We start from the raw sequence: 27,883 nt of genomic DNA, 5'->3' as shown, positions 1-27,883 counted from the left end.
ATTTTATCAGCAGATCCTGCTTACTCCCACTAGCTTCCTTATTGCGTTGTCCATGGCTGGCTCAGTTACAGTTAGTTGTTTATCCACCTTAAAGCTCCTTCCTCCTCCTCAGCTTATCCGGCCTTATTAATGTCACATGGCATTGCATAAAAAGTTTTTTATTGAAATGAAAATTCAGTTTATCATTCATTTTACAGTATAAAGAAAAAATAGTTGCTTTGTGAAACAAAACCAAAATGTTTTCAAAATTGGTGCACCTCTGTTACATTTTTTTCTGTTTTTCACTTGCCTTCATGTTAATTCTTTTCTTCATGTTTGCTCAGAAGCCTTTCAAGCTGTTGAAGCCAATAATGATCCTACATTAATCTGGATCACGCGTCCTTCCTCCCCACACACACCTTAACTGTGGATACTGCATTACCTCTTCTACAGTCTCAAGGCATCAGTCCCTGTTTGATGGATGTCAGGGGCTGATTCTCTTGGCATTTTCTCAGGGAGAAGGCTGCCTGGAGCGAATTACCTCTTTACATTGCTTTCAGTAGGTGATAACTCCTGTTCCTCTACACATCCATCACCTGCCTTGGCCCTGCATCAATATTGTCACTTGCTGGAAGCTCTTTTGTTTTGTGCTGTTGTATCCAGATGACTTTGAATCTTGACCCAAGAGATGCTCTTTCTCTTGTTTTCTTGTTATTTGCATGACTAAAAGGCTTGGTAAAAGTAATTAAAATACATGAGCAAAAGTATAATTTATCTGGAACTCTTGGCACTTTTTACTTGGCATGTTTCAAATCTGGGAAACGATGGAGGTTTGTTTCCTAATTGCACTTTCTGCCCTCCCTGCATCCATATTCCTGGGTGTTATCTGTTGACTCATGATTGGCTGTAAGAAATGGTTATTGCTCAGCAAGTTAACAGCTTTCCCTGGATCTTTTTTCCCCTGGTCTACAGGCTGCAGTGAATAAGCTGTTTTGTGGTCTTTTAATGTCTCAAATATCACTCCTTTTATTTAGAGTTTCTCAGGTAAAGTGATTGAAAACTTGTTTGTTAAACTAATTCCTTTTGCCAATAAGCGTTGCCACCTTTGTTTGTCATTCTCTGTCATTCATCTCAGCTGAACCATCTGACGTCAAACTCAGTCCATTAAAAAACCTTTGTCCCATTTAGTATTGCTTCCTAGCCACAGCTCTTCCAAGTGTTCAAAAGCAAAGGTAGAGTTGTCTTCCCCTGTGTGCTCAGAAGGCTGTGGTTGCATTTGCTTCATGGAATCTTCTCTCTTGACCAGCAGTTGGTTTAGATCCCTCCAGAGGAAATGCAGGTTTCAGGCTGAGGGGTTTTGGAAGCACAGCTTGGAGCAGCGACATGTAGAGCACAATCTGTCCCTCGGGACCCTGGGGCCTGATGTGTCGCTCTGGTTGTGGGGAAACATGCACTGTGCTGGACTGTGGGTCTAGGCCTGCTCTGCAGGCCTGTCTGATCATGTAGAAATGTCTGTTCCATTGTTTATACAATGGAGTGTCCATTCCATTATGGATAATGTCATCTTGTTCAGTCTGTTTAAACATAAAATAATAAAAATTATGTAGTCTTTAAATCTGCCTGTCCCTGGAGTTGTTGGACTCACAGATACAAAGTTTGGCCTTATGCTTCTGTTCAAGCTGAGACCTCAGATAGAAACTTATTGTCCTTGGTTACTTCTGCTCTTCTTGGGAGACCTTGTCTGTCACCTGTGAACAATCTGAAGATGCACAGCTTACCCAAAGCACAGGACAAAAAAAACAAAAAAGAGAACACATCCCCAAAAGAAATCGCTTTTATCTTTCATAAAATTGGATCTTTTTTCCTGACTCGTACTCCTTTACTTTGTTGATTCTCAGATTGTGAGTCCTATGGCTGGAAATACTTTTGTTTTCCACTGTGTCAAGTTGTAGCCTCCTTATGCTCTTGGCAGACGTCATTATCTGAGTTTGGAGTGTTAGCTATTAGCAGTGTGTCTTAGTCCTGTTTGAAACCAGCATTTCTTTCAGGGAGGGCAAGAGAATGTATGACCTCTAGCTGGAACAAAGAGGTTTTCATTTTCAGGTAACCATTTTCTCCTTATTCAGAACCTTTTTTTTCCTCCAGGTACATTGCAGGTGTTTAAGTACTTACCACTTTTAATGAGTCCACTGAAGATTTTCAAAGAAACAGAATATCACTCTATAAGTACGATCCTGATATGAGCACGAGAACATGATTTGAATTCATAAATATGAATCTTCGTATTGGCAGTCTGTGGTGTTTTCCATCAGACTGTGAGATCCCAGTTCACCTGCAGTCATCTTGCAAGTACTGGCTCTTGTTTCACACCTGTTAGAAATTAAATACTTTGATATGAATGGGTGGAGCTGCAATGGGACCTCTCTGCTTAGAGGACTAAAGAGTCTTCACATTTGAGGATGAGCAAAACTCACAAGTGTTTGTACCAAGGTTCATGTTGGTCTGGTCTGTCATTTGTGCATTTCATACAAGTGCTTTTAATTTATAACATCTTCATTATGACCACATTCTGATTGAGTGGTGACCCGTAGTAATAGGAGCTCTCCAATAACTCATGTTGGTTTGGGTTGGAAAAAACCAAAAAGTTGGTCTTCGAGAATGCCTTTTGAATGAGGAGGTGCACTGAACAGGCTCTTCAGGTTCCAGTCCTAGGCGTTCAATGAAATTGCATAGCCTGTCTGTGTCTGTATGACTTATCCTGGCATCTTGGTCACTGGAGGTGCTTTAATGAGTTCATGTATGCATTTGCCAGCATGCAGTGACGTCCGTTACCCTTTCCTCAGAATACAATCCAAATACTTTTTTCTGGTATTTTCTGGTGTTTTTGGAAACTAATTTCATGTTGCTCTTTTCCCTTCCTCTCTTTAAGGGCCAAGATGTGTCTGATCCATCAAAACCACCCTGGCTCAAAGGAGGGTAAGTAGTGGTTTGAGACCTTATTTCCCTTTATTTATAATTACATTGAGGTCTGCAGTTCACTGTAAGTTAAAACAGCATTTCTAGTGTTTTAAATGAAGTAATTAAGTGGCCAAACCTCACTTAGAGCTAGGCTGCTGCTGTATTTCAATCTGCTCTTAAGGAGCTGGAGGTGGCTGTGCTGCTCTTTGAGAACTGTGGTTAAAATCGAGGTTATACTTGCAATGTATAATCTGTAATGTATTGGTGGCAGGTGCTTATGGCAGTAGTATTAAATAATTGTTACTGAGCACCTCAGAGTGGTCTGGATGAAATTCTTTTTCCTAAATCAGTCACTTGTGGCACCAGGAGGTTGAAAGAGTAGCTCTTAAAGACTGCTGTGTCTTTTGCTCTTAGAAGGAAAAGGTAGGTTTGGGTAAGTGTTCTGTCTTTGCAATGTTTTCTATGGTCATTATAGTAGTGAAAACTGCATTAACTCTAGAAATCATTGCAATTCGTATTTTTTTTAAAGCAGTGATTATCATGCCTGATTTGTACAGATGAGAGTGAGGGGTCGTGGATTCTCTCCACAATGGCAGCAAATGAAGCAGACAGATCCTGATTGTAATTTCAGCATGACACTCTGCATAATAGGTGCCAGCATGGTAGCTTCTCTAGAATCCTCTGGGAAAAAAAAAAAAGACAATGACACATTTTACAGGCTGATCAGTTATGTGCCTGGTACATGACAAGGGTGATTCGGTTTGGTGGTGGGGCACTCATTAGGAGCTGACAGTCAGTAGCAGCAGATTTGCCCTGAAATCTCAGCAAGACGTTGTCTTGCTACACACTTAAGTTAATTCTGGTACTACTGAAGGAAGCTTCCCTAATAAAACGTGAAGATAAATTAGAGGCTTCATTATACGGCTTCCTGCTTTTGGAGTTATTGTTCTTCAGTGTTGGTATTCCCACAAAGCGTCACCTGCAGATGCCTGGAGCTGCCTAGCAACCCTGTGCTTTCCCAAGGAGCCCAGGACTTGGGTGAGCACACTGCTGGAGAACTGGCAATTTGCTGGAGCAGAAGACAGTGATTTATAGTACCTATAAGCAGCACCTTCTCCCACTTTAACATGGACACAGTGTACTCAGTTTATTGGTTCGTGCACACAAAATGACTCCCCAGCCTGAAAGATGAATACACCTACAGTCCTGAAATACTCAAAAATGTGTTTTGTCTATTCAAGCCAGTGTTTGCTCTGGTCTGTAATTTTTTCCTTTCTATGCAAGATGTAACAAAACAGTCTGGCTAATTTGGTTTTGACAAAAGTTTGTCATATTCACTGTATTCCCCATGCAAGGGATTTCTGGAGAAGGTGGTTGTGGGTGGTAAACCTTTTAATTCCACCCTTAGCCGCGTTGTGGCTTATTAGCCTCAAAGTATATTTAAGCATTTTTGTTTGTTCTTTCAATATGAAGATTAGAGTAGTGGTGTCCTTTGAAGGAAGTAGTCATCTTCTATCGTTGCAAACCACCTTTGCTTGCTTAAATTTTCAAGATTTAACGGAAGCTTCTGTGTGATAAAACTTGTATTAAAAGATGAATACACTCTTCAGGGTACTTTCACTTTTAGAATAATGCAACAGTAGCTCCCTGTCTGTAATCACTGGGTTTGGAGAGATCACTTCAAAAAAAGGCACAATTGGTATTATGGATCAGTCTCTGGGTGTAATATCTCATATCTATATAATTTATTTATTAGTGCATATCTTCTTCTCATACAGAAATGCTATTCACTCCTCAATAGAGCTCTCCATAATAATGCTATAAATATTACAGTCACTGCAGAGGAGAGTTACCCTACTACATATAAAACTACATATTTGGAGCACTGTCAGTTCTTCTGTCTGTGCAAACACTAATTTTATTAAGCAAGGTAGCAATTGTGCTTGAATAAAGAGACTTAGATAGCTGAAAGCACAACACTTTTGAAAATTAAGAATTGTTGCTATTCATTTATTTATTTGTTTGTTTATGCATATTAACAAGCTAAAAGCATGTCATCTGAGTGCGTATCTGTCTGTGTTCTAAGAAACTGTTCCTTCAGTGACAAGCACAAGCACCTTTCAAATATGTTTGTCATCCTGGCCTACCACTGGTTCTCTCATAAACCTCAGTCAAGCAAAAATATATTTGCAAGGAACCGAGTTGTAACTGGACATGTTTCTCCAGCACAATAATTTGTATGGGCTCACTTTGAACTTATAAAACATGCAATTTTAATGTTTTTTTCTTTCCTGGGAAATGTCAGAGTATCACAGTTTCCTCTCAATTGAATTAGAAAAAAAACCAACATTGGAAATCATGTAGAAAAGAAGTGTAATTTCGCAACTCTGCAATTGACTTTTGGCAGGAGCACTGACTCTGGATTATTACTTGTGATCATTTTGTTGCATCTTTTCATCTTATAGACTCTCCCTTTCTATTTTGTATATGCTTTCACAATTTAAGTGATTTGACACAAATCTTTGACCTCAACTTATCAATAAGCTGTGTTGTGGCTTAAGTAATGCTGAGATTTGTGGCATTATCTGAGTAGTCTTCCATGACACCTATTTTACACCGAAAAAGAATCACTGATATCAGAAAGGATTTGTAATGTTAGGGCAGCAGACAAAATTCCATATTTAATCCCAGTAAGTCTGGCAGTAATATTTCTGGCAATATAAACACTGTGCAGATATCTCTTATTTCTTGATGTAGGTGAGAGATTTCTCTATATGTCAGAAGGGATCATGGCAGTGTGACTTGGGCAAAAAGTTTTTTCTTGAATTCTCTATTGGAAACGAGGACAGCCTCTAGTAAAAACACGGTGTTGCCTCTCTGTAAGGATTTCCAGTGTTGGGAAAACTGTTCTCATTCTTGGCCAAATATTTCAGTAGATTCAGTTAACTGCTGTAAACCTCCACCTTTCTCGTGTCTGAGTTTGCCTCCTTTCCCAGCGACTGCAGGTGGTGTGTCAGGAGCACAGAGGGGCTGTGTTGCCGTGCAAATGTGACTCATCCTGCGTGTGGAGCCAGCACAGTTTGCGCAGTTACACGTGACTGCTCACCTTCCCACCAAGCTCGTTCAGCCAGCAGCAGCTGTCAGCTCAGCCCTGGCCCGGACATGTCACCCTCTCATGCCCCATCGAAAAAGTCAATTGTGTTTTTTCAATTCTGTCTCACATTTCTGTAATAATAGACTGTTTTCCTCTCTGGCACAGCCTTGTGCTGGTCTGTGTCGTGACAGCCTCATCTATCCTCGAGCATGGCCTGCTGTTATGTATGCTGTTATGGTCACCCTGGATTTCTTTTTTTTTTCTTGTTTTTTTTTACATTTGGCTGTATTTAACAAGTAGGTCCTGCTTTCTGAGGGTTGCCTCTTGTCACTTACCAGCCTCCCAATTTTCATAGCATATGCAAATTTGTAGTGGCAGTTTGATTTCCTAGATTGTTAGGAAAGGTAACTCTATATGTGGGTTTTATTGCGATAAGAACAGTTTGTCCCGTATTCCTTTTTCCTGTAATTGTGGTGTCCTAAAGCATTTTGGCTGGGTCAGGTGTGCCAGATCAGCAAAACAAACAGGTTAAAAGGGCTATCCATTTTATCATACAAATGCCAAAAGGTGTAAACCAGTGTGGTATGGGGTGAAAACAAATGAGTAAGAATGGAGAGACAGAGGGTTCCTTACAGTCTCTGTAAGTCAAATAAAAGGCCTCAGGAACCATATTTCTAATGCTACCAAGGTGTGAGAGCAGCGTGGAGCTGGGAAAGGTGAGAGAGACAGTGAGAGGGGCTTTGCCTGGTGGGCTGAGTGTTCTTTGCATGGGGTCACAGCAGGGAAGTGTGTGCTCTGTTTCCAGCCTTAGCAAAAAACAGTGTCTAAATTCATTGCAGATGGATGCATTTGCTGGGGGCCTTTAAGCTGAATTAATAGATCTGCTTCAAGTACAGGATTACATCCATGTGGTGTTACCAGTGAACAGCAGGTTCCAGGTATACTTATCCAATCTGGCATTGTCAGGTGGGAAGCAGATTATAGTGTTTTATTTCATCAGGCTCTGACTGTTGCTGGGATAATGGCTCTTTTGCTCCATTGCCACTTCCATCAGCAAATGGCAGCTCTTGGTTGTACAGGTCTGGATGGCTTGAAATGCTGAGCACCACAAATGGTCTCTTTCATAGAAATAAAAATAATCTCCTTTATCCTCAGATGTCAGGTTTTTCCTAATAATTATATGGACCTCAAGGGTTAACTATGTTCTAGCCTCGAATAAGAAGATGGGTAGCAGCATCCTGCCCCTGGGCTGATCCTCTTTGACATACTCCCTCCTAACCACCAACACCAGGCAGGAATGTCTGGGTTGTTGTGCGTGAAGAAGATAAACACTTAATCGTTTTTAGCATTAACTTTACACTTTCTTAAGTATAATCTCCTGGCTGATTTTTATTCCTCCAGTAAAGCATCCCCCTCTTCACCCTTCTCAACCCTAAATTAATGAATTTTTTTTTTCCTTCCTGAATTTCCAGGCCTGCAGGTGGTCTCTATGGCATTGACAGCATGCCCGATCTACGCAAAAAAAAGCCAATTCCACTTGTCAGTGATCTGGTAAGAGATTTGTTTGTTTCTCTTCTGCCACATAGCCATTAGCACAGCTGGCTTTACTTTTTCAGTGTATGGTAATGGTTTCTGTCACTTCCAAGAAGCTGAAGGTTTCCCATTTTGTTAAATTAATTCTTGTGCTAAAGGGTTAGGAGTTCTGCTTGAAAAAATCTCAGTGAGAATGAGCTACAGTTGTGTAGGTAGTTTCACTTGACAGAATGAAGGTATTTTTCATGTTCTTTTTCCTTGTTATTCTACAAAAAATATTTGATTATTTTCAGGCCTGCATTATTTTTAAGCGTTTTCCTAAAAATCACATACCTTAGGGAAAGTTATAATGTCCATGTGAGGTTTGGCGACTCACCAGAGGGTTGGAATTTCAGAGGATAGATAAACAAGCATATGTGCTTGGATTTTAAAAGCTATTTGCAATATTGCCAGTAGGCTTCTGCACTGAGGAAGCACGAGAACCAAGCGAGTAATGAGGACAAGTTTCATATGCTTGTATGATATGGTGAAATAAGGCTTCTGCAGGACAAATGGTTTTCTGTTGGCTGTATTCAATACACGCAGCAATTTCATACTTGAGAGAAATGCTGTAACAGCTGAAAGACCAAAGTTTCCATATCCTGTAATTCATGTGAGAAGATGCATGCAATTTTCTCTGCCAGCTTATGCATGGGAAGCTTAGTATGTGTCTACTAACTGCTTGTATCTTAAATCTCTGCAATAATGGCATTAACTTGTGTTACTTCCCTTGAACGCTTTCATTCTCTCTCTTCACAGGCCATGGTAAGTGAAGCTAAAGACTATCCATTAAGTCTTCACCATAAAAACCCCACCAAATTATTTTACCTTATTTCCCTTTCACTTCTTTTGTTTTTGAACCTGCAGTATTGCAGTGCATGTGTATCCAGCATTCTGTCCCGCTCCATCACTGGGAGAATGAACTTTTTCAGTCTGTCTTCAAACAGCATAAAGCAGAGCATAAATGGAGCCTTTTGACACAGTTTGATGATTTCAAAGCAAATGCTGCTACCTTAAATTTCCTCCTCTGCCTTCACCTAAACGGAGTGGCTTGCTGCAGAAATCCTGTGTATGCCACTGTGAAGTCCTGCAAAGGCACTGTCCTGTGCTGTCCACAGCTGCAAAACAGCATTAGAGTGGATGTGAAAGGCAGTTCTTTGAGGGGAAAATGCAGTTCATTGTGTTCAGTGATGGCCAATGAATGTGATACACCAGCACATTCAGATCTCTGCCCCCAACCCACTCCGCTTTTTTTTTATCCTGGTTATTTGTAATCTTTTTACTGTCATATTTTGGGGGTTTGTGTGTGTTGTAAAACTGAAAAAATAATGTCCTTTTGGATATGAATGAAGTTAGATATAGAAAAGTGAGTCTCCTGTGGTGGCCTTAGGCAATAGAAGAGTTATTATTGCTACCAGAACATAGTAGTGAAGATGGGAACCCAGGTTTATTTGACAGTTCTTACCAGAGAAACATAAAAAATTTACTAGATTTAGACTGGTTTGGGAGAGATAAAAACAAGTTTGAAGACCTTTCAGAATATACATTTGACTCTTCTGATATGTGAGCTGTCATTTTAAGAAACCAACTTGAATGCAGTAGACTGCTAGTTTGATATCTGGCATGAGAGAGTCCACTTGCTCACATCTCTGGGCATGTAGTGCCATTGCATTCCTAAATATTGGTAGTGAATAACAAACTTTCTTCGTCCTTAGTCACTGGTTCAGTCCCGGAAAGCCGGAATTACCTCAGCAATGGCCACTAGAACATCTCTCAAAGATGAAGAACTGGTAAGTTGGGAGGGTTGCTTGGCTTCTATTAACTTTTAGTAAGCAAATTATGGGGATTTGACTCTCTGGGTTGCAGAGCCAGCTTCACAGAAATCTAGAAATATAGATGCAAGGCTTCCTGTATCGTTTGTATAATGAAACTAAACATGCAAAAAATAACATTAAATGTATCAATATAATGCCAAAAAATGTAGAACCATAAAATCACAGAACATGCTGAGTTGGAAGGATCATCGAGTCCAACTCCTGGCCCTGCACAGGACACCCCAAGAGTCACACCATGTGCCTGAGAGCGTTGAACTCAGTAATCTCACCATTTTTCCCTGTGCTATCTGCTGTGTGTGAAACTTGATTCATGCAAGATGTTCCTCGTCCACAAACCTTAATTCTTGTCTTTCAGCCTCTTCCACATTTTTAAATGCCTGGAGAGATGTTTTTGGAAGAGCAAGGGTGTCCTCTGACGCCTCTTGTATACATTTGATAAATTTGTCTACCTTGTAGATTTATTGCACCCCTCATCCATTTTTCTTTAAAATTCATGTATTAACCAGCAAAAATAGGCTCAGTCACCTTCCTGGATGTGGGTTTACGTGTACTCTTGCCTTTCAGAAATCTCATGTCTATAAGAAGACCTTGCAAGCCTTAATTTACCCCATCTCTTGTACAACCCCACACAACTTTGAGGTGTGGACAGCCACAACTCCTACGTACTGCTACGAATGTGAGGGGCTGCTGTGGGGTATCGCGCGGCAGGGAATGCGCTGCGGGGAATGTGGAGTCAAGTGCCATGAGAAGTGCCAAGACTTGCTCAACGCTGACTGCTTACAGAGTGAGTAGTGGCCAGTGGAGTGTGACTGTCCAGAAGTGCTGCCAGAGCTTTCCTAAATGTACTGGTGATATCTCAGGGATCAGTGAAGCTGCAATTATTAAAGTGACTGTATTTTCTGGAAAGGTGCCCTTAGGCTGAGCCTACCTCCATCGCCCTGTGGACACAGACGCCAGTGATGCAGAAGAACTTTGCAGAATTATGCTTGATGTACTTTAAAAGAAGGTTTAATTCTTGACTCTTTCACCTCTGGTTGTTGGGTTTGGCTGACTTCTTGTTTGTTTGTTTTGTTTACTCTCTTTTTATCAGGTCAGGTGGTGTGTCTGCTAACATAATCCTGCATGGAAGAGAGGCAGTGGGCTGGGGGTGTGAGGGTGAATATTCTGACATGTGTTCCGTCCCCCCTGCCCTGGTATCCCAGTCATCATTGCTTGTTCCAGCCATCAGCCTGTGCCACTGTTTTAAGCTCTTCAGAGCAGCACTGAGTTCTAGGGGATAAGAGTCCATGACTAAGCTTGAATTCTCTGTTTAAAGGGCAGATCGGGCAAGTGTTTTGTCTTTTTAACAGTACGTCTTCCTGGCTGAATTACTTTGAGAACCAGGGCCTGAGTCAGCAGAAGTGGTGGGTCAGATACAGAGGTGGTGTTTGGGTCTATGGACAGTATTTCATCTTCCTACTAGCATTTCTGTTTGTTTTGTTGGGTTTTTTTATTTCTGTGTTGTAAAAAACTAAGCCATCTCTTCAAGGAGCTTTGTGACTTTGCAGAATAAATGACACCTTACAGAAACAAGGGAGGACTTTAAAAGAAATTCGGTTAAAAAGAAAAAAAAAAAGAGAGAGAGAAAAGTATTCATTTAGACATCTGCCTTGGGCCCGTTATTTTTGTTTGCTTGTAAAACTGTTCTTAATTTGGTCTCAAATTTATATTCCTGCTTGAGAGCAAAATATCTTGGTCTAAATGGAATATGTGCCATATGTGTTAAATCTTGAGTAGGAAGGTGGGGCTGTTTCTGTTCACTCCTGCTTTTCTTGTCATTGCAGCTTGATGGACTAAATCTAAGAAATCAGGAAAGTTTCTGAAATGTAAACAGACTTATTGCAAATGCCTGTGAGCATTTAGGAGTTATAGGAATATAAAAGTCAAATCTTGTATCTGCCTCAGGTTGTAGTTGTTTGGGAAAGCCAGTCTGGATGATCCAGCAGGGGATACCAGTGGATCACAGATCACTTTTTTTTTCCTTACGGCTTTTCTTAACATTCCAAAAGGATATTGTTTGTACTTGTATTTTTGATATGTGCAGAGTCTTAAATTTGTCATAGTTAGGACTAGGACTGTTTGCAATGGCTTATTTGTAAGACACATCTGACAGACACTGGCAGAACTTCTCTGTCCCTCAGTTGCTTAGTGTTTCTGGATTTGTCTTCAAGGGCTGCAAGGTCAATTTAGAGCATTAGAACTGTTGCATCATTGGCACCTTGGCTTGTTGCGACCTTTTTGTGACCAAGCAAAGAGCTGTGGTGTTGCATTTGGTCCAGGAGAATGTAATCCAGCCATATATTAGTTTTCTGACAGAATCTGTTGCATACCCAGGATTTTGTAATGTTGCAAGGGATTTGTGATATCTCAGTATGGGGAAAATGCTACGGAGAGCAGAGGAAAATTAGGTTTTCACCAGCAGGGTGAGGAAACAGGCACAAAGCTTTTGAACAGAGCAGTGATCATAAAGTTGAAAACAATAGGAAACCCCCTGTTTCCCCTCCCCCCCCCAATTTAAGAAATAGCTAATAATTGAGAGGAAATATGTTCCTGCAGAGAAAAGTTGTGACTATCCATATTCAAGAAGGGAGACTTCAGTCTGGGGTGGGTATTGGAGGGAGTTCAGTGGTAATGGAGAAAGTATGAGAATGTCTTGAGAGAGGATGGTATGAATTTGTTAGTCTTTCAAAAGAGAGGCTTGGCAGTGTGGGACAGGAGGACAGGAATCATGCTCTTTCAAAAAAGTAAAAATAGGCATACAAGGTCTGTCCTGATAGAATGTTTCTGAGAGGATATTATGGAGCCCATGGCAGAAGTGTAAGACGTGCATGTGGGGCACCTGCTATGATGCTGGCTTGCTCTTACACCTTACAGATGTCCATGGCCTAAAGCCTTTCTGAGCAGTAGATGTTTCATAGCCGGCAGTGTGGATTGGTTTAATCCTTGTTTGTGCTTGCAGCACGTCAGGCAAGAGGGTCATGAGCTGCGGGGGGAAAAAATGGTCTGTTTAGGCTTCCTGTTTACAAAAAAAAAAAAAAACCCAAACCCAAACATTGGCTAAATTTGCTGTAAGAAAATTAAAGGTAGAAGTAGAAGACAACTTCAGTGATTCAGATGCCTTGAAAACAGAGAGTCTCTGAAACAGTCTCTGAAGAATAACCATGGGGGAAGGATTTTTAGTCTCCAGTTGTAATTACATAAGCTTATGCAATGGACTGTGGGATGTGATGATGGCGATAAGTCTGTGTTTTTCCATGAAATAGAAGAAACAACTGGAAATTACTCTACTTTTCATATTTGGCAAAGCATTAAGAACTTGTTATTTTATTCAGAGGGTTGCAGATGTTTTCACATTTTCTTTCTGAATGTAAACTCAAGATACTTCATCGTGCAGAGTTATAGAAACAGAGAGGAAACAACTGAGAATATATTTGGCTTAAAACATGTGAATCATGTAGAAAAGTGAAACCCAACCAAGCAAAAATTTTACTTACGGAGTTATTTGTAATCTGTCCAGTATCATAACAAGGAAGATAGAGAAACTGTGAACTGGGGTCTGCAGGATTACCCACTGCGGGTGTAGAGTGTATAAATAGCTGGGACAGAGATGTAAAGCAAACTGAAGATGGTAATTGTGTAATTAAAAGACAAAGAAGGTAGAGGATGGTGCTGGGAGATGAAGAAAATGGTGGAGTCCATATGTGAGTGTGCTTCTGAAATGGGAAAACAATTGTTATCAGTACTAGAAATCTATTAAAAGACATTTGCAGGCAACTCTGTTCTTTGCTTTGGCATGTTCATGCTAAAATCCTTCTAACTGGAACCCAACAAGCCAGAAGAAACTGGATAAATTAATTTTGTTTCAATATGTGTTTGAAGAACATAGTCTGTGCTTGAGGAATGAGAAATAGCGGTTCTGGTGGACAAACAGCAGTTTAGAGATCCAATAAATTCAAGACTGAACTTTCTTGTTTACTGAACTCAGGAGGGATTTTTTTCCTAACAGAAGCTTTATTGTTGCTGTTGGCAAAAAACCCCAAACATTCTGAGGATGTATCTTCACTTAGGTCTATTTAAGGCTTCCAGAATATGTTGCAACGGAGTAAAATGAATTTTCAGACCGGTAACAAATACAATTCTGTTGATTATACCTTGATGCCTCAGGATACATCTTCACTTCAATCTCTGTAAGTCTTCCAGAAAATGTTACACTGGAGTAAAATGAATTTTCTGGCTGGTTACAAATATATTTCTGTTGTCTATAGCTTAAAATTTTGATAGACACCTGGAGTTTCATTCCTTAGAATCAAAATGTGCTGTTTATTCATCTTCTTTCCTTCATATCTTTCTGGGGGAAATAAAATACCTCTTTCCCCAAGTCTGTTAGAATTAAGTTTGATTATTTCTTCTGAGGGTACTTTTCTAGCTCTCCATATTTTTAAGAAACTGAGTATCTGATACATTCAACAAACATATGGGGCTGCACTGATGAAATACTCAAATTCAGCAATGCTTTGTTGCAATTTGAATCAGAACCCATTTGCAGACTGGTTCAGCGGGGCTGTTCCATGAACTGGTGATGTCTGAAGTGCAGTAAACTGGAACCAGCCACCTGGTTTACAGTATTGTAGGCACTGAGAAGTTATTATTCTGATGATAGGGCTCCTACCTTTTTACCATAAGCTCATAAATACTTGCGCAAGGGATGGTGCTCTCTTTTTAGCCTTCTGCTATTCTTGAAAGTGGTGGAAATCTCTGCTATATGGATAATTTCCTTTCTTGCTTGGGTGAAAATGGATAGAAGGATGATCTTTAGCATCCCCATAGCATGCAAAGGTTTTGGAAAAGGAATTTTATCTCTTGCCTTGAGCACTGGTGTAGTACTAACTAAATCAGAGTGGGTTGGGCAACGTTGGTATCAAAGGAAGAGTAAATTTGGGAATGGATGTGTAGGATACCAAGGAACAAATGCATAGAAGTAGTTGTGAAGTGGGTGGAAGGGAAGGACATTATGCTAACAAGGTCCCAGTAAAAGAGGCCTGTACAGTTCAGGACTAACTTTTGAAAAGCCATAGTAATCTGTGTCTATAATTGTGTCTTGGGTGTTTTTTGTAGTTATGCTAATCTAGTCCTCAGTATATTACAGTTAAACTTGAGAAAAGAAAATGTCTTGGGATAACAGAATCTGGTCCTCTGGAGGTCTTGAAAGTGAGGAAATGAGATCTCAAGCTTCAAACTACTCTTGAACATGAAATCTGTAGTTAGCTAAACCTTGGAGAAGTTCACACAAGCCATCAGGACTACATTACCAAATACCCTGCTTTTGAACTGTTTTGACTTCTGGGTTCACCTCTGGGCATGTTTAGTGCTTTTGACTCATGACTGGAAGGCAGGTGTGTTTGTTGCTTTTTGGGTGAGAAACTTGTATGTATTGCACTGTGAATTCAGAGGCTGCAGTCCTGAGACCAGGTCAGTGAGTGGACTGTTAGTGAGACCGATTAAGTCACTCTGTGATGATCATCTTGGCTTCTGGGTTGAATGATGATTAGACACCATGTTGAGGAACATTTGTTTGCTCCCAAAGTTCTATGTAGGAAAATATTTGCACAGAGGGAGGAAGGGATACCTTTATTTGAAACTTGAATATCTATTTTAAGTTTCAGGAATATATAATTTCTAAGCATTATCCGCCTACTGAACAGCTGCCTTCAATCCTGCCAGTGTTGCTTTCTTGACTTTTTCTTGTTAAAGCATAGAATAACAGCACTGGTGGTTTACTAATAGCTGTATCAATACAATTCCCAATATAGACATATTTGCTTTCTGTTTCCAGTCATAAATTCACTCATCCTTCAGTCCTAGAAAGGAAGAGAGAAAGAAAACCCAGAACCATTTCTATAGTACTGTACACATTCCTTGTATATTCAGATGCCTGTCAGTTGCTATTCACAGGACTTGAAAAGCTGATCCACTGGCCAAAACCCTCTTTGCAGCTTGAAGAAACACAATCCCAGTCCAACACCAGGAAAAGCATCCTCTGCCATTCAGTATAATGACATGTTTTGGGTTTAAAACACATACATCATAGTTAATTAGTCCCGCAGTGGTTGTTTTGGAAATTCTCTTGGTTTTGTACCAAGAAGCAGATGTTAAAATTAAAATTGTGTTGTTGAGACAGCAGAACAGACATTCTCTGTTCTTTATTAGTCTGAATTGTTAAATAAGGTGTCTGCAGCTCAGGGAGAGATCGATCAGGGAAGGAATAATGGAGCTGCCATATCTGGGCAAATTATTTGGGCAGAGTGGGGAAGCAGCATGTCCTCTGAAGGCAGAGCCAAGCCTTGGAGGTGACTAAAGAGAGGGCTCTAGGGGTCTCTGTGACATGGCTTACATGTCCTGCAACCCAGGGTGCCCTGGACTGCTGCTAGGCTTGCAGAGGGATAAATCCACTGTGCAAGGTATCTGCAGGTTGTGGGGATGTTAAGCTTGTTTTTAACTAGAATTCCTCCATTTGTCCAAGTTTGCATTCTAAAGCACCATTTGAGGCTTCTGGGGTGTTTGTATTAAGGCAGTGATGCAGATCATGCTACCCCAGAACTATGGTAGTTCTTGTCCCAACTCACTGATGGACAGGGAAACATTTATATTCACAAGCTGCCTGGCTAGTAATTTATTTAAACAATTATTCAGAAATGGAGCATTCCTCTCATGCATAACAGAAACTCTTAATGTTTGAATTAGGTTCTTAATTTCCTTAAACTCAGAAAGGTCAGGGCACAGCTGGTTTCTTTGGATCACAACAGATTTCAGAATTCCAGCCAGGAAAGGCAAATTGTTCAGTTTGGCCTTTCCTGATTTCCCAGTAATTTTCTGTAGCTCTGTATATACAGTATAGAGTCTACCTCCATCCCCAGAAGACTTAGTTCTGCTAAAACTGAATAGCACTTCTTATCTGAAGTTCAAAGTATAGCCCCTGGTATAATTTTGGTCTCATATTCCTTTAATAAATGTTAGGTTCATCACCGGTGAGTAGAAACAGCAGGGACTGCGTAATTAATTCCAGTGTTTGATTTCATTTCATCTTAAGCCAACAACAGGAAACTGTGGGGCATGTACATTTTATTGTACTAAATTAAATACTGAACATCAAGCCTCTAGCAAGAGAAATGAAAAAATACTCAGGTAATGTAAAATTATGGCTTGTTTTACACCCAGGTCCTTAATAGCATGCCTTGTTACGCAGTGTCCTCAGTGAACTTCTGACACTTCAGCGGCCACAGTTTTTTCCAAACTGTGTTTTTGTTCTCTTTGGTGTGGATGGTGGAAATTATAATAGAGTTTTGTTTCTTTATTGAAGTGAGTTGAGTCAGGGTGAAAGGTGTTAGAGTGAGGGCCCTAGACATGAGTGCCTTCAGGCAGCACTAGTCACTGGGCACCCTGTTGACAACAACCTGCTGACAAGGTTGCCTGTTATGTTGTCCTGCTGGGGGTCCTGTGTGAGTGTAAATATATATTTTGTTCATATTTAGTCTCTACCTGCTGAAACAGTTTCATATGCAAAACTGTAATACCTTATATTAAAGGTGCTCCAGATATCATATTTGCCCACTTCTTCTGGAAGAAAACAGTTTTATGTATCTTTGTGATTGGTGGCTCCCTTTGCACACACCTATACCTGCTTTAATACATATTTTTTAAGGTAATTTAATTTTGGTGAACATCTGAATGAAAATAACTTTTCTAGGACTAAACTTGCTTTAATTAAACTATCCTGGAGAAGAAAAACAAGCAAAAGCACAGTACATTAAAGAGAAGGATTATGATTGAATGTGTTCACGAGACTTTTGTAGCATTCTAACTTAATCTGATTTAAGATCATAACTTGAAATTGCTGCAGACAGTGGGTAGAGAGGCAGTGTGCAATCTTGTGTTCCTGTTTTTCATTTCACACCTGAGTTATCTGCTCTGTTAGCTCATGTCAGTGCTTTCATTAATGCATGTCTCACATCTGACACAATAGTCAGTCTTTAAATTTTGACAGTAAAAATGACTGTCAAAATTGAGTAGGAAGCAGTCAGTTGTGGGAGTAGTCTTATCTCATAATGTTATAAACTTCTAAATTTTGTAAGCAGTATGCAAGCGTCCAGTGGGTTCTTTTTTTCCAGATCCAGTTGAATACCTATGCAGTTACAGACTCTGTACCTGGCTCTTGTGTTTCCAGCTGCTGGATACTGTACTAGTGCCCCATACCTATGATGGCTCAAGGTTTTAACTATTGAATGTGCTACCTTAAAGGTATTTGTGATAGTTAATATACCTGTGTAATTCTAGAAATGGATGATCTGAATTGTCTCCATACAAATTGATAAAATAGAGTGGCATCCAGAGAGGCACTTTGTGTGTCTGCAGCTTGATGCCTGATCCAAACAGGGTGGTTCCAGGCAAAATGAGACAGAGATTTGCAGTGACTCTGTGCTGAACAGGGAGTCGTGTGGCACACGTGGGTAGGAAATGCCAACAGTGTTGAGCCATCTGAACTTCTCTTCAGTGGTGCTGAAGTGCAGCTTTGAGACAAGCTCATAGATACTATTTGTAATGGGGGTCCTATGTCCTCTTCTTAGCACTTGCCCAAGCAGGGATTTATTTCTTCAAATCAAGATAAGGAGAGCAGGGGGCATGCTGATATCTGCTGCTAATGTAAGAACCTCATTTCTGAGTCTTCCTCAACTGTAAGGGTATTAAATCAGCCTGTTGTCAGGAGAGCAATCTGATCCCGGATTACAGAGGAACTATCCCCTCCCAACTCCAAATGGTCCCGATTCACTGTGCATATGTTGAAACTGGGGGGAATGAGTGTAAAATAGCAAGAACCATGATGTGGAGGGTAACTCATAGCTTTGATCCTGCTGTCCAGACAGTGAAACACGATCTTCTGCTTGTTTGTTTCTGATGAGCATTGCATGTTTCCTGGTGCACAGGAGCAGCGGAGAAGAGCTCGAAGCACGGAGCTGAAGACCGAACCCAGAATTTCATCATGGCAATGAAGGATCGCATGAAAATCCGGGAACGGAACAAGCCAGAGATCTTTGACTTGATCAGAGATGTGTTTTGTGAGAGCAAAATGACACATGCGCAGCAGATGAAGACAGTGAAGCAGAGTGTGCTCGATGGCACCTCAAAATGGTCAGCAAAGATCACGATCACCGGTAAGTGAGGGAGTCGTGGGTTCTCTTGGTCTCACTCAGGAGCCTGAAGTTAGAGACAGTTGGTGTGAAGGTAGGGAGAACAGAGAGGAAGGGCTCCTCTGACCTGTGTCTCCTTCTGCTCAGTGTACATACAGGTAGCACATGGAGATGTTGCTACTGCAGGCACTGTAGTGCGCCATAAGCTGAGGCTCATCAGAAATGCTCTCATGAGTGATATTCCTGTTTCTCTGGCATTATGAGCTGCTGCTTCACATGGTGTTCAGCCACATTGTCTTGTTGCATGGTGGTGGTAACCCTTCTCTTTTCCTTTCAGTGGTGTGTGCTCAGGGTCTGCAGGCCAAAGACAAGACTGGGTCCAGCGATCCGTATGTAACCGTTCAAGTGGGTAAAACAAAGAAGAGGACAAAAACAATTTTTGGGAATCTGAACCCTGTATGGGAAGAGAAGTTTTACTTGTGAGTGCTCTTGACTCTCACTCCCATTTTACCTGTTTGTACAGTCTATGCTTTGACAGCTTTGTCTTCTCTGTCAGAATGCATTCCCACATCACCTCTAATCTGGGATGGTTCTATTTTTGCTCTGTGTGTGTGTGTTCGTGTGGAGGGTTGACATCTTTAACAATGTATGTAGTGCACACCTATTTATCCCATCTGTCTTCCTTTTGTATATACAAATTGTCTGCCTTCTGAACACTTTTATATTGATGTTTCTAGAGAATGCTAGAAAGAAAGGAAAATATTTAAGTCAATGACTATTGTTCCTGGCTAACAATATTCTTTGTAATATGAGAGCAAAATTCATGTAAAAGACTAAGCAAACTTCCTGTGACATGTTGTTGTGACCTGCTACTGGTGTTTGGCAACAAAATTTAAAGGTAATTAGTTGTCAGTTGTCTGTCACACCAGCAGTCTCTTCTTTCAGTTTTGGAAAATCAATTTAACAATAACTTGAGGGAGTCATTGTTTCTTGAGGGAGCTTTTAAGATGACCAAGGTATTGATGTCTGAATCGAAAGCAAAGAGTGGAGACACAATTCTTTAGATATGAGCTACACTCAGAATACATTGTTCCATCCTGCTTTTATTGAATAAGTAAACAGTACCCTCAATTTGTCATTGAACGTGTTATAAAACAAAATGGAGACATGAAATCCAGTGAGCGTTTTCTGAAGATTCTGGATGATTTCATTTGATCTCAAAGATCTGTATTTCCTTTAAGGTGTAAGCTCTTCCTTCTTACCATCTCCTACCTTCCTTCTTTTATTTCCCTGTTCTTCCCTAAACTGCTTGGCAGTTGATCTCTCTGCAAAATGCAATTTGTTTGTGTTTTAAAATCAGAGTTATATCAGCGCAGCTCTGTCTTTGCAGTGTACAGTACAAACAAAATTATTTTTAAGCAGTTTTGAGCTACTCATTAACGTCAGAAAAATCTTAGTGCTATTTTGGGCTAGTAAGCCCTTGACTTTATTCTTAGTTTAATCCAAGGTAACATTGCTGCTTGGTAAGTAGTAAGTATGCTTAGGTGCCATTTGAATAACTCTAGTCACAATAGCAGTAAGTCTGTGTGGGAGCCTTAAGGACCTTGATTTACCATGCCAAGTAGTTACCATGGTATTTGCAGTGTGTTCCCTTCTAATTTTAGGAGCTTCAACAAATACTCTCTTTAAAGATAGATAGCACAACGTGATAAATGTCACAGTTTTAACGGTGCCGCTGTTTAGACTTCATCGCCATGCCTGTGATTCAGCAGATAACATGCTGTTGGGCTTTAGAGTTGGTGCTACTTTCTGTCTTGCCTATGGTATGCGTGTTGTCTTAATTTCCTTGGAATCCCAGGGGGACATGCAGGGAAGGAGCACAGTGTCCAGACTGATGGCAGGAGAGCATTCAGTTCTGGATTCAGTGTGTCATTTCATGAGTAGGTGTCAAAGCTCATCTTCTGCTGGGTGAGGAGAGAGTCACTTAGAAGTGTGTGCAGCACTGGTCTTCTACACGCCCATCTTTCTATTTTGAAATTATGGATCTTTTTGCAGCTTACAACTCTTTAGAAAATTCTAAAATTTTCTACCCCATAATGAAATGGAAATTTAAATCAACATATGCAAGCCAAAAATACCCACTACATACCAAGCTTTTTTATAAGAGATTGTCAGGACAATCAAGAGATTGTCAAATTTAAAGGCTTTGGCAGGGGGGTATCTTTCATTCTTAGAAAGAAGTTAATTTCTTATAGTGAGAGAAAGGTGTACTGGTGGTTATTGAAAGCTTTGCAGTAAACATATGAAAAGTTTGGTGTTCAAAATGGTTTAACGTTTCAACAGGAACAAGAGAGGTCAGTTACTAATATGCATGTCAGCTATTGCTATTCCTTTTCTGTTTGGCTTGGTGGACTTGTTTGTAGCTGGTGTTCATTAGGCACAGTGCCTTTTATATGAACACAATTCCAGTGTCTTTTCAAAGGTTGGATATAGAGCCAGAAATCTCTGTGCATCAGTCATTATAATTATAGCATTGTTATTGTAATCCATGGCATGAATTAAGGCAGACTATGTACAGCTGAGTGACAGAGTTCTTTCTACAGACTCAGTGAAGTTTATTAAAAGCAGCTTAAACAAGTTTTAAATTTTTAAGGCAGCAGTAGCCTATTTCAAATCGGGTTTTTTTATGCTTATGCACAGTGATGGATGGAAAAGTATATTAACTTAAATACCTCTCCTAAAAATGGCTTTGTTCCTTTTCCATATATTCTCAGGAAAAAAAAATGTTGTGGAAGGCTTGACCCAATTTAGGAGTCCAGATTTAGAACCGTATTTTAGAAAAGACAAGGTTGAAAGCACTTTGGGTTTCCATTATAGGTGCTATTTAGGTCATTACTAGCCTGTGTAACTGCAGACATCTGCTTAGATTAATGACCAGTTCTCACAGTGTATTTCTGTTACCTGAGCAAGTGATTTCCAGGTCCTGTTTCTGTCTGAAAATTATCTCTTCGTATGTTTACATCTGTAGCTTTAGGAAATGTGTTGTTATGGAGAGATTTTTGTATATTTCACTGGAGTTTGAAGACCTTTGAAAATATAAGGTGTTGATTTTTCTGCCAAGTTCAAAGTGTTGCTGGCTTGATGCAGAGTCTCTGCACATATGGTGCCTGGCAGCAGGAAGCTTGATGGGGAAAGCTTCAGCCATTCCTGCAATACAAACGTGTTGTTCTGTGAGCACACACCCTGCTTCCCTTGGCTTTACATCCCTTTCCCTTTTGCAGTAAACCCCAATTTCTTTCCTCTAGTTATGATGAGCAGACTTATAGGTGGCTTCCTTCATTTGCCGGGTGCCTTCTCCCCTGTGCCCTCAGCTCTCTTCCCTTGCCTTGAATTCTGGCTGGACAGAAGGTAGCAAGTGTCCTGCCCGCAGTTGGATTCCGAGTTGTCTGTATGGATTGGTCCATGGGAGCCAGCTGGCTGCAGGCTTTCCAGGGACAGCAGCTGGTATGGATTTCTCTTCTCCATCTAGCTGTTATTTTTTCACAAAAGTTGTTGGAATTTAGAAGCTTTCATAACAAGTCTGTGTAACTCTCATTTCCTCAGGAAACAGTCCAGTAATATTAGAGGGAAGCTATTTTTGCCATATTCAGTGCAATTAGAACAAGACAGTAATTCCCCATTTAGTTGTGTTTTGGACTGTCAGTGGAAATTGCAGGGTTCCTGGCATCTTTTTTTTTTATAAAGGCTGAAGCTGAGCATCCATTTGCATGGTTTACAATAGCAGACAGCATTTAGGAGGATAAACTTGACCGCAGGACAGAGTTTCCACTTTAAAGGGAGAGCTCTGGGCTTGTTTGGAGGTTACTGGTCTGTACCTGTTATTCAGGGAACATCGTAGTCTTTAATGACTATGAACACTACAGGTTACTGGATTCAAACAGGATGTTGCCATTTTTCTTGGCCTGGGTGCAAAACTCGTTCATTTTACGGTAATACCCCCTTGAAGTTGGATGGTCTGAGTACAGCTGTGCCTGAGGCTTTGAATGGTGGGTATGAAATCATTGCCTGGAACAGATTACATTGTCACTGAACAGTTTGCAAGAGGCATGTTTTATTCTTTCTCACTGCAGAAGAATAACTGAGTTAAAACAAATGCAGTGCCTCCTGCAAGCAGATAATCAGTATTTTACTAGGACATGCGGAGCCCACATGATGCACATTCCTGTTAATCCTTTGGGAATGGTGCTATTGCTCAGCTAACCACTGGTTTGTCACACGAAAGCTTCTATTTCATTCCCCAATTTTCCTTTCAACTGCTGAGCCTCTTGTCAAGCTCAGCATCTTTCAGTTATCTCTGTGGTTATATGTGACTGTTCCAGAGCTGTATTTTAGACTTCCCCTTCTGAGACCACTGTATTTATAAATGTCACTGCAACTCTGCTCCTCAGCCTCCCTTCACTGTGTTGCAGGGGCCATCCAGTTTTCCTTGCTTTCTTTTTTCTCCAGGTACCACAGATACTGAAACTGGCACTCTGATAAAATACCACTTGTTTCCCTGCTCAGTTACCAATGTGAGACTTAAATTTGATTGCAGAGTTGAGGTCTTGCAGCAAGCACCTGTTGGAAAGCTGAATTAATGTAACTAAGGGTGTAATGCTCAGAATCACTTTATCTGCTCTCTGTAGTTAGAACTGCACCATTAATTTGTCAGTTGCTGTTGTAGCACTGGGTAACAGCAAATGATTAGACTTGTTCCCCTAAGAAAAGAGCTTCATGACAGTAAGAACAGAAAACTAATTTCTTTGTTCTTAGTAACAACTGGCTCTCAGGGCATATTATTGTGCTGTCGTGCTTAACTTCTAAGGTACTAAGGATTTTTCCTCTATTCTCTTACCACTCCAATTTTGCCTGTGGTGTTTTCTCCCCTGTCCTTTCTTCTCCCCAGTAGATGAGTCTTATCATTATTTAAAAGTGAACGTGTTCTAAGAAGTTTTCTGCCTTCCATTCCCACTGAGGTTGGCCACAACAGAGCTGCCGTGTCATGACACTTCATTTGAACCATATTCAAGTCTTCCGGCTTTTTCAGCCACACTATTTCTCCAAACAATTTTTTTTCCTACTCTCTCTGTATGTTGTTATAACTTTTTACTGGACCTTCTCATACTTGACTAAACTTTCTTGTTTTCCTTTGTCATTTTCCAAAAAAAATCGCTTCTGCTTTTTTTTAAACCGTGCTCCTCAGGAGCAAAACTGTCCTCCTAAAATGATCACAGGTCCTAAAGTATTGGCTTCTGCTCTCTCATCCATTATTTCTGCAAGCAGCTCTGCACTTTCTTTCTTTCTTTTTCTTTGTCATTGTCTGAAATGTCCACTGCCCCAGACTGTGAAACTTTACAGGCCCTCCTTGAGAGCTGCATCAGCCATGACACTGAAAGGAAACTGCTCACAGAATATGGACATATAGACATTCACTGGACTCTTTGAACCATAAATATTTTTTAATATCAAAATACAATAAAATTACTTAATTCTGGGCTTCAACCTAGCTTTAAATCTGCAAAATATTGTTGCTTCCTCTGATTCTTCATTTTCATTGTCTGTTCTTGCTTAAATCTACTTGTTCTGTTTTGTCTTTATTAGCCTGTCAGCTCTACAAAGCAAAATTAGCAAATTCAGCACAAATGTTGTTAGGTGTTTTTGCTTTCAAAGTACGAATCATTGCTTCAAAAGTGGTGTTCTGGTCATTCTCCTTTTTCTTTCTCTCCACATTTTGGAGGAGACAAGGCACATTAAATACTCTGTCTCAGACCCCTGACATCATCTGAGCCAATTTAGCCCAAGGTGGGCAGAGATCTCACAACTAAGAATCACTTTCTACAATTTTTTTTTCCTTTTTTTTTTTTTTTTTTTTTTTTTGGTAAGTTAGAGCTGGATAAGAAGGATGCAAATTACTAACTTCATTGTGGGAGGAACTATAGTGTAAATTCAACAGTTACTTGTTCTGTTTAGCCACCAATATACTAATTGCCGTGTGTGTGGGCATGTCACTGTGTGTGCAGAACAGAATTAACTACAGCTTCGTGCGCTCGCGTGCTTCCCCTCAGCCCAGTTGCTGGCTGGGCATGGGAAGAGACCCAAATATTGACAGTGCAGGGGATGTGTGTGGGTACTGGGGCTTTGCTGCTGGGTAAGACAGAAGCGGTAGAAGAGAATGGAGGTAGAGAGTGGGATAAAAAGCAAGTCAGCAGAACCAGGCTCAGCTGCTTCCTCTGCAGCAGCCACTGGCTTCAGGCAGAAAAAGTTAATGGGGAAAAAAAAATAAAATCACCATGTATTTGATTTTAATTTTTCTTAAAATTTTGATGTGCTGTTTCTGGAAAATATTACTTTATTTGGTATCTTTAAGTGTAAAGTGGCACCACTGTAAACATAAAGATGATATGGATAAAAAAAAAAACAGTTTTTGAGCCATGTACATAGCAAACATGGTTTCCAGTCTCTCACTCTCTGAAGAGAACCTGAAAGGATTTGGTAATTTCTTACTTTCAGTGGGGTCACTTTCCTTCTCTGAATCCTCTTGGGAAAGCTGTGGGAGCTCGGCTGTGGGAGGGTGGACAGACGTATGTGTGCTCGTATCAAGCTTCATAAAAACATAGCAAGAAGTGGGGCAGGCGTCTTGAGAAATGTGCCAGCTCCTGTACTAATGAAGGGGAAAGCTTCTAGCAGCAGAGCTTGTTAGCCACAGTCTTACAGAGTCGTGATGCTGTCACAAACTGGAAACTATGTCATTAGTTAGAAAACTAACTAATGACTAACTAACTAATTAATTAGAAAACTGCTACCAATCAGCAAGCCCAAGTCTCCCAGTATTCATCATTCTGTTTTGGGGTGCTCTCTGGAAGGTAAACTGGATTTGACACACTTGTTTTACTTCACCGAAAGCAATGACTGTGGTTCTTACAGACCTAGATGTTTTATGGTGAGCCACCAGCTCAGGGCTTTCAGATGCTGTGAGCAAGTGATAAAACTCACTCTCTGGCATGGGACCAGTATAAAGAATACAAACTGAGCAGTCTCTTAAAAACAGCAGAGAAAGGTGTGGTAAAATAGAAGCTTCAGTAGCTCAGTAATTGGTACTGGAAAGTTTCCTGTAGCACTTAGCAGTGAGTTATGCTGCTGTAGTCGAGTGAAGGATGATAGCCAGCCACCTCAGGAGCGTGGGATGATGCATGTGGGACTGCCTAAGTTAGATTTAGGTCTGAACAGTGAATGTTTTCTTCAAGGAAAGACCATTGGTAGCAAAGAAACAAGATCAAAACATTCCTAACGAAGAGCTGTCACACCAGAAGGTGAGGTCTAAAGAAGTCAGGACTTAACTTACTGATGCTTTGTAAATGGCAGTGTGTGCTAGTCTGTGTTTTTAGGCACCCATGCATTTCTCAACACTGAGCCTCTACAAAACTGCCAGGTTGTACATTAGCACACCATGTCAGGAAAAGAGGATTTCTTTTGCATGGTTACACTGTGTTGCTGGTAAATATGGCAATGTACTCAGATAAATTTGAGAGCTACAAGGAACAGCAAGTCCAGGAATTCCCTGCTTGTGAACACTTGGCTGCATGATTTTCTTAAGGAAGATGTTCTTGCAGCAAAAAAGGAGGAAGAGGAGAATAAAGCCAGGAGACAAACATAGAACCTCTTCTCTTCTGAACTCTAAATACAGCATTGATTGCAAAGCAAAGACAGGGAGCAGTGATGTGCTCTGTCTGTGATCAGAACTGCATGGAATCGCCTCTAACTTTGTCCATATAATTCCCAGCTATCCCTCTCTACTGGAAAAATCAGTAGGAGCTGCATGGACATCTGTTAAATGTTGTCCTAAATCACAGTGGTGGCAGTAAGAGCCCAAATGGTTTCTTGGGAGAGAGCATGCTCATACCAGTCACTGCCATATCCTATTGACCAGGCTTAGCAGATCTCTTCTGACCCATTTCTTCTTTCTCCCTGTTGCTTAGCAACAGATGCAGCATGTTAATGTTAAAAAGGCTGGAAAACAGGCCTTCAGCAGCAGTTGCCTGTTTTCATATATTCTATTTGCTTGAGGGTAGACATTTGTAGTGGTTATGGTGAGTAATCACCCTTGTCATGGTCTCATATGAGCATTCAAATTGCTTTATTGCATGCCCTGTAAATGAGCAGAACTCTTATAATACAGTTCTTCTACCCACTTCTGTCATCCAAGAGCTTTTTTGGATCTACAAAAGGTGAACACCTAAAAAAGAGGGAGAGTCTGCGAATTCTGCCTGTGCATTAAACTGAAGGGTGCCAATTCATCAAACAGTAAACTACTTCTCTTAATGAAAATGTCATTATTGATCTGCTCAGAGCACAAAGTATCAGTCTAAGCTGTTGTTGCCGGTGTATTTTGGTTCTGAAAAAAATCTCCGGAGCAGTTAATTAGGGGTGAGATAAGAAAGGGTTTATTTGCCAAGGCAATAGGTGATATAGACGCGCGCGCCGGCCGTGCCCGAGAGGTTACATTTTATAGCATTATCCATCCAATCCCAGATGTGTCCACCCTTTGGCCCTTCCTCTGGACCGCCCCGGGTCCTCCCCCTGAGAATTGGGTCTGGGGTCTTTTTGGGACCACCTACTTCATCATCTTCAGCTTCATCAGAGTACAAAGGGTATATTGTCACCTAGTTTTTGACCGTACTCTGTGGTTTAGGCCCTGATACGCTGTTCTCCAAACAGTCTAGGCTTTTACCTTGACAAAAGACTAAACACTGCTACTGGATTCAGGGGTAGGTTGATATAGAAGGCATAGAATGGGGTAAAAGGGTTAGGGAATGTATAAACAAGGGAAAGGAACAAGGGACAGAGGGGTTTCTGCTTTTAAAACCTACCTATAAAATTTACAAGTCTTATAACTATTAGAAAAATAAAAAACCATTAGGGGCTTAAGGCATCACTGTGAATAATGGGCAGAATCAATTCTAGTAATTAAATACCAATGCTGTAATTACTGTACCCCACCCTTTCCCCTCAGGCCGTATGTGCATCATTTGGTTGTAATGTATTGTGCATTCATACACTACTGCTTTGTGACTATTTTGAAGTAAGAGATCTACCTCCACCTGAGCTATTTATCCTTTTCTTAGAAACCAGCGTGAAGGGTGTGTGTCACAGACCTTGACTGTGCTGTCCTAGATACTGCATAAATA

General features: G+C 40.6%; 1 protein-coding gene across 1 annotated transcript in view; it reads left to right on the top strand.

The window, feature by feature from the left end:
- Nucleotides 1-27,883, top strand: part of UNC13B (unc-13 homolog B) — a 181,858-nt gene that overhangs the window by 91,533 nt on the left and 62,442 nt on the right. The window contains exons 10-15 of the mRNA XM_029961542.1: nucleotides 2,909-2,955; nucleotides 7,504-7,582; nucleotides 9,319-9,393; nucleotides 10,003-10,222; nucleotides 18,456-18,683; nucleotides 18,997-19,138. Coding sequence (XP_029817402.1) covers nucleotides 2,909-2,955; nucleotides 7,504-7,582; nucleotides 9,319-9,393; nucleotides 10,003-10,222; nucleotides 18,456-18,683; nucleotides 18,997-19,138 — 791 coding nt within the window. The remainder of the gene's footprint in view (nucleotides 1-2,908; nucleotides 2,956-7,503; nucleotides 7,583-9,318; nucleotides 9,394-10,002; nucleotides 10,223-18,455; nucleotides 18,684-18,996; nucleotides 19,139-27,883) is intronic.

The sequence above is a fragment of the Manacus vitellinus genome, unplaced genomic scaffold, assembly GCF_001715985.3.
Source record: "Manacus vitellinus isolate BGI_N305 unplaced genomic scaffold, ASM171598v3 scaffold_36_pilon, whole genome shotgun sequence".
NCBI lineage: Eukaryota > Metazoa > Chordata > Aves > Passeriformes > Pipridae > Manacus > Manacus vitellinus.
Note: the sequence above shows the minus strand (reverse complement) of the source record. Positions and strands in the feature narration are given on the sequence as shown.